A 7,568-nucleotide genomic window follows, 5' to 3' on the forward strand; every position below is an offset into this window, starting at 1 on the left:
CGTTATGTTTTGACCGATTCAGGGTCTACTGAGTCGCCCACTGACGGTGGCACTAGTCCATCGCAGATACACCATTGGTCACAGCATCAAAGCTTTCACCAGCCCTATGGCAGATGCACTATCACCACCTGAACATGGCCTCCTGTGACATGCCCATGACACACCCACATCAGGCTAGCCACTCCCCTGTTACCTCCCGGGAACACCCACTGAAAATCAATCTCTCTGCATGCACGTTTACACTGGTCTCAGAGCAGTAGCCATCAGGATGCATGCATAGTGGGCCGTGCTTGCATACGCAAAATGGAAAAATAGGCCGCTTTCGTCCAACATTGCCTCTGTGCTTACCTCTGAAACAGGCCCTTAGCTGGCTGTTATGTGAAGTTGCTCAGTGCATTTGCATAGGTCTCCCATCGTTTCAAAATGGAAACTGAGTCACCCATGTGATCTGACGTGCTAAGGCCACACAAAGGTATGTCTGATGTTGACATACAAGTACTTTCAACATATGCCTTTACAGCTACAGAAAGTACACTTAATGTGTGGACAATGAACACATTTTTGCTGATGTTCAAAAGTTGGAATTCTATGTTTAAATTTTTTTTTTTTAATTAAAAATAGAAACTGGACTGTCCTGAAAAAATTGAGACACATAACACCAGCGGCAGGATGTAATGGTGTCTGAGATTGCTGGAGGTGCAGGATGCCGGCGATAAAGGGGCAATCACTTACTAGGCAGAACCATGACTTGTAAGTGATTGTCTCATTAAAAAACGTCAGATCGGTCGGCACACCACCAGCGATCTCGGACGCCATTACATCCCGCCCTAGCTTCTTGTGCTATTACTACCTTTGACCTTAAATTTTAAGTACTGTCATAGTTGTTATTTTACCTTGGTTATGTCATTGCCTTTGCTCATGATGTCATTTTGCTGGATGCTAGACCTGTAATCATTACTATTGATCATCTTTACTTACAGTAATTCTACCCACAGGTTGATTACCAGACTGTAGAGCTGCCTTTCCTAAAAGAACCTTATATATACATTGAGAGAAAGACAAACACCATTCTGCTGAACAGTAACATTGGAGTGAAGGTACTGGCGAGCATACAGTACATCATCAGTGGGAACATACAGTACATCATCAGTGGGAACATACAGTACATCATCAGTGGGAACATACAGTACATCATCAGTGGGAACATACAGTACATCATCAGTGGGAACATACAGTACATCATCAGTGGGAACATACAGTACAGGGAATATACCTGCTGCATGGTAGAGAATATTGGCAGTATATACAGTACATAAAAGCTGTAGAACGTTACATAGGCAGGCATGCACTGCAGTCACAGGTACTGGAGATTTATGAGCTAGGATATAATAATACACAATAACTATTGTCACCACTTGAGATGCAGTGATTTGTGTGATGGAAGATCGAGAATGTGTAATGAAAAAAATCTATAAATACAAAATTACCAAGTGTAATTGTGAGTTTTCCAAAAATAAAATAGGTGACTATTTTGATTGGTGTTTTGGGGATTTCAACACTATTTTAAGATAACAAAAAGTTCAGTGATGTATAGATTATGATATATCCTACTCTTCCCAAAACATTTCTTATTCCTCTCTCTGGATTTATACCTACCAGGTACAATGGAATGGGCGTTCTCACCTGGAGATCAGTGTCCCTGGGACATATCGGGACCACCTCTGTGGTCTCTGTGGAAATTTTAACAATTACCCTCAGGACGATCTGCGTGACCGCAGAGGGCAGATTCTTCTGTCTGAGGCTGCTTTTGGAAACAGCTGGAGGGTGAGTTTGCTGTTGGCTGTTGGCCAGAAGGGTCATGTAGTTATTCATTCCTAGAGGAATACATATGTCAGAAAAAAAGATACACGTCATTGCTACCTTATCCCTTTAGTAGTTTTAGTGGTTTTCTGTGCACACAGGTTCAAAGTGGCAATGACACCACCAGTGGGTGCTGGGATGGGCAAGATGTGGATCCCTGTAAACAGGCTGGATATCGTGCCAGAAAGGAAGCCAACGAGCGCTGCAAATTACTGAAGAAAAGTGTGTTTGAGCCATGTCACAGAGTGGTCCCTCCTGAGATGTTCTTTGCATCATGTGTGTACGATCTGTGTGCCTGTGGTGCAGGAGATGAGTGTCTCTGTGATGCTCTAGAAGCCTACGCATCAGAGTGCCGAGAGGCTGGTGTCATCTTACAGTGGCGATCTCCAGCTCTATGTGGTAATTACATGTGTTATTTGGTAATGTTCGGTATTGCACTGTTTTTTTGCAATATGTGTTTGCTTGTGCTTTAAATCATATGCAGATGAACAGACTTTATTGCAGCAGTTGATTCATTTGATTTGCCAGTTACCAGCAACAAGATTTGTATCACATTTTTCAAAAAAATTTAATATGGATTAGCTTTGTCCCTGTAGTGCCAAAAGCATAATGCAGTGTATTACATCCAGGGATGGACTGGGGCTGTGGAAGAGCCCTGGCAGCGCTGGCACGGTTGAGGGGCGTCCCACGAGTCAGGGAATCCCGGCCACACCGCACACGGAAGGCTGAGCTCCCCAGCCGCCCTGCTCTCTGCCCAGACTGGCCCATCCAGTCTTCAGACTTATTGGCATTTGTCAAAAGTGCCAGACGGCCAGTCTGGCCCTGATTCAATCAGTAACTTGCCAAGCCAGAAACTCATACAATGCACTTAGGTATCTATTTACTAAGCCTTGGATGGAGATAAAGTGGACGGCGATAAATGACTAGCCAATCAGTTCCTAACTGCCATGTCACAGTGGGTTTGAAAAATAACAGGAGACGGTTGGCTGGTACTTTATCTCTGTCCACTTTATCTCCATCCAAGGCTTAGTAAATAGACCCCTTAATACAGTACATATATTATACAACCCACTTATGCCCATTAAGCCACAGAGCATGCGCATTGTGAAATACACAATATACGTCTGCAAAACTGATCTTTCTGCCTTCTGAATGGGTGCCTATACACAGCCACTCTCTCATTTTTTCATTCAATGCTTAGGCAGATATTAAAAAAGCAGAAGTGGCAGGTATTTTAGACCCGATTCTCTGTAACTAAAGACAATGGTATATACTGTCCTATAGGCAAAATTGGCATAAACAACAAGTACAGGTAAAACAGAGATATACCGATATTTTCTGAGTCCTATATGGTTCCCATTTTGTATAAATAACACAAACTATATTTTTTATATATTGTGATTTCCGATAGTGTGTTTGGGCATTTCCAATGCTTCGTAGAATATATTCACCTACGGTCAAACCACACTGAGTATGCCCAACCTCGTCTTATCTTGGAAGCAATACACTGTGGGGCCTGGTCAGTACCTGTCTGGGTGACCTGTAGGGAATACCAGGTACCGTAGGTATTTTACTCTAACACATGGCATTGGGCCTGATACAATTCTGGAATAATATCAGTACTATATGAGACATAGCACAATAGAGGACAATTGAGCCTGGTGAAAATCCTCTTCTCTATAATTTTCCTTTATTTTTTGAGGGGTGAACAATTTTATAGTTTCACCAAAGAGAGAGAGATTTACAACTGATATATATTCTCGCTTGAGGAGTTATATCGCTATATGACATATTTTATGTAGATATAGCATTCTTGTTTCATGATTCACTTTTAAAAAGATTTAAATAAAAGTTATATTTTATGTATCGATGTACATTAATTTTTCTTATCTATTCTAAGTGTGCCCCAGGATAGACATATAGTAGTTTCTGTTTTTTTGCTTCTATGCAAAAATCAGTCCTTTGTTGATAGTGTACAGCTCTGTATCAGCTCCTCTAGGTACACGTGTATAGGAGTGATATAATATATGTTGCCAAAAATTATACGTTCTGTATATGGATTTCCTAAACCACATAACAGAAGTTGAAGGAGGAGATAACCTCTGGGCACATTGAAATATATGGTGAGCAGATATGGGGATTCATTTATTCATATTTATAATTACTTTAATTCTAATATTTATCAGCTACTGGAACAAATATAATTTATTATTACAAGCCCTGACAATCATACACACTCTCTCTGCTCACTCTCTTAAAACACTTCTTGCCAAACATGTTACCACTACACCAATACTTGATATAGTATCAGTACCGTAAGCAGATAACATTTTTGTCTCTTTCCTCATATTTCTATAGCTCCCAGGCTTTGGTTTAAAATATGTAGATGCTGCAAGTTGTCTAGGAATTAGAAGTCACAGTGAATTTACAGCTTCAGTCTTATTCAGTATACAGTGTAGTCACAAGCAACCAATCAGATTCTTAGGGCCGGATTCAAATGTTTACACCCCCCCCATCCGCGTTCGTGCCTGCCGGCATTATTCTAATGTTACTGCCGACGGGCGCAACAAGTAGCGAGCTGAAATGCGCGTGAAGAGACCCATTTTTTTTCACAATCGCACCTATTACCTTAGTCGGGTTTAGGTGCTTTGCGCACCTAAACCCGACTGTAATGGGTGCAATAATGGGGGGAATTTGAATATCACCCCTCTTTCTCCCGTCACTTTAGACCGGAGATCGGGGGTGCAATAAGATTTGAATTCCCCCAAAATTGTCATTTATCTAGCACAGTTTAAAAGTTATCTGACAGTTTGGTACATCTCCCTAAAGTTTGAAACTCTGTTTACAGGTTACCTGCAGTACGTGGGTGCAATGTGGACAAATAAGCACCCTGCTCTGTTTGCAAAGGACAATGTATGTGCTGCAGTTTATTAGCCATGGTATTCTCTAATTATTAATGATTTTCTCTTGAAGCTGTCGGCTGCCCTCATGACAGAGGTTACGTGTTTGATGAATGCGGCCCTCCTTGCCCCAAGACCTGCTTTAATAAAGATGTTCCTCTGGGAGTTCTGGAGTCTCACTGCTTTAAGCCATGTGTTCCCGGGTGTCAATGTCCAGCAGGACTGGTAGAACATGAGTCCCACTGCATCCCTCCTGAGTCCTGTCCGAAGATCATACATGGAAACCTGTGAGAACAGGGGGACCAGCATACATGAATATGAATGTGTAAACCAGAGCTATTCTACAGTATATATCTGTGGAGAAGAATCGCTTATAGACTGTTGTGGCCACAGCGTGGACAGGTTATGTCAACCGCACTCATCACATTTCTGTTGTCAGTTCACATAATATTCCCATGTCTTTTCCTTCTTCTCTTTCACCAACTTTCTACATTTCTAGAATATTAGCCAAAATGTCGATTCTGGAGGAGATGGAAGAAACAGAGCAAGACGTGCACAGATTTGTATAGCATTATTTTATTATGCCACATGAAAATAAAATTGTGATTGGGTCAGAAGCTAGAAAAGCTCTTGCACTGGATTTCATTTATCTGAAATTGTTTCACTACTATTTTGTTCACTATTTAAAAACCAAGAAGAGTATAAACTATTTTTTAGAGTAAAATGTACCCAATGTTGTATGCAGGTGAATAGGTGTTTCATTTCCCATCTTTGATCTCAGGAAATGTAATCAGTGCGCCGCAAAGCCTGGTTAGAGTCAACGGAAGACAAGTAATAATGGTATTAAAGAGAAATCGGCTGCATCTATATTTCCTTCCTGTTACTTTAATGAACCGTTTCATATGCCAGGGAAATGTATGTTTTCTAAGATGAATGAACTTTGGTTTGTTTGTTTATTTCTTCTTTTACAACAGTGGATATAACATATTGTTTTAAAGAATCGTGGGGAAATGGAACATGCAATATTCACATAAAGGTGCATTTTTAGAGAGAATCCTGCAAAATAGTTTCAGAGCAGCACTCTGATTTCTTCCCTAAAAAGAGTCTGACCCTTACTTTTCTACTGAACCTTGCCCGATAAAACTTCCCTAGCTGGGCATAACACTAAACAGTTAATAATAGAAACCTAAAGAAGCTACAGATGGCATTGTTCGAAATTTCAATACATTCCATGCTAACACAATTACCAGTACTTTCTTTGAAAAGAACTGCACATAAAGATTTATCTATACAGTGACATTTTCTAAACAGCCCCAATGATTTGTTAGATGTGTATGGGAAAGAAGACACGTTGATTGAAATCAGCAGATGAGATGGTAACCCTACGATGATCATTTCCAAGGCATAAAATGGGCAATGCACAGTACAAAATCCTCTATGATAGTGCTTTCTGCCAAGTGCACTAGATTTCCGGTTTATATCCGCCAACTGGAAGATCTGAAGTAAGGACGTTCCTTGCAATGCATAAAGTAGGCACATACTGTAAGTGCACTGAGCTTTGCTGAGCAGTTCACAAAAGAGATTACAATCCGTGGAGCGAAATCATTGAAAAGGGGAAAAGTGGTAGATAGGATGTATATTTATTGGTGTCTCCTAGCTGTGCAGGCCAGTGCACAGCCAATTTCAGTCTCTAACAAGACGTAATATGTGCACCAGCTCTTAGCTGGCAAAGACTGGGGGGGGGTGTATTATAATAGGGTACACATTTGTAAATGTACACATTTTATCTTGGATTTTGAAGCATTATTTAAAGTATCTTTTAAAAAAAAAAAAGGAAAACCTGGTAACCTAGTTTGCTTCTAGAAATATTGCTGTATATCCAGCTGCACAACAGCAGTAACGTTGTAACATTTACAAACGTATACCCTTTACTTTCCCCCTGTATCTTATCCTATAAGGGAATGCATCTTGCGTTGTCCACTTGAATCATTATTTATAATCACACTTTGCATGGTTATCTAGTATGGGACTCACACAATTCTGTTAGTTGAGCAAGATGTTGACTAGAAATAAATTGTAGATGGGATTCTCATTTACAAGCATTGGCACAGGAAGTAGCTTTACCTTACTGTGAGAGGAACATGGGCTCACACCTGCTGCTCACTAGTTCCCCTACATTCGTGAAAACCACTGTTTTTTTATACGTATAGATTTCTATATTTATATATCCACTTTTATGACTTTGTATTCACAAGATTATGCCATGTCCTGATTTATATTTATTGTTCTGTATGCGATAATTAATAAAGATGGTTTTAGTTCTGTTTCAGAATTGCTGTTCTTGTTCTGTTTACTTGTTCTACTTTAAACATGATTATCTTCTGTTGTTGTGCGGTCCTCTCCTCAGCATCATTCTTTCACTTACACATGCACACTTCATGGCAAAAGTATGTTCTCTAGATCTTTATCAAGGATCAAACAAACACAAAACCCCATATCTTTAATGACATGTTTTTTACATTTATGTAGAATTTTATTGTATCAGGTTTTGCCACAGATGGATTATGTGTAAGATTAGGTTGTGACTTTTTGTACTGCGCATGAGCAAATTTCTGCAATCCGAGCCACTAATTCAGATGTGGTGGGAGACTGCAGGAGCAATGCATTATATGGTAATGCAGCAAGAGCGTCTGGTATAAGTAGATGCCTCCTGCATGCGTTTCTGATCCAGTCCTAGGACTTAACATCTGTCACCTGCAACCATGGGGCCATGCTGGCCGCTGCAGCTCCGACCAAGAGGCCAAGCAA

The 7,568-nt window shown here is 40.4% G+C and overlaps 1 protein-coding gene across 2 annotated transcripts in view; it reads left to right on the forward strand.

Annotated features, from left to right (window-relative positions):
* The window catches only part of KCP (kielin cysteine rich BMP regulator), a 288,203-nt gene extending 281,111 nt beyond the window's left edge, over positions 1-7,092 (forward strand). For both annotated transcript variants that reach the window (XM_063926699.1, XM_063926700.1), the window contains 4 exons: positions 996-1,097; positions 1,660-1,824; positions 1,962-2,259; positions 4,834-7,092. In XM_063926699.1, the coding sequence (XP_063782769.1) occupies positions 996-1,097; positions 1,660-1,824; positions 1,962-2,259; positions 4,834-5,051 (783 nt within the window). In that variant the 3' untranslated portion in view covers positions 5,052-7,092. The remainder of the gene's footprint in view (positions 1-995; positions 1,098-1,659; positions 1,825-1,961; positions 2,260-4,833) is intronic.
* The last annotated feature ends 476 nt before the right edge of the window (positions 7,093-7,568 follow it).

This window comes from Pseudophryne corroboree, chromosome 6, assembly GCF_028390025.1.
Source record: "Pseudophryne corroboree isolate aPseCor3 chromosome 6, aPseCor3.hap2, whole genome shotgun sequence".
Taxonomy (NCBI): Eukaryota; Metazoa; Chordata; class Amphibia; order Anura; family Myobatrachidae; genus Pseudophryne; species Pseudophryne corroboree.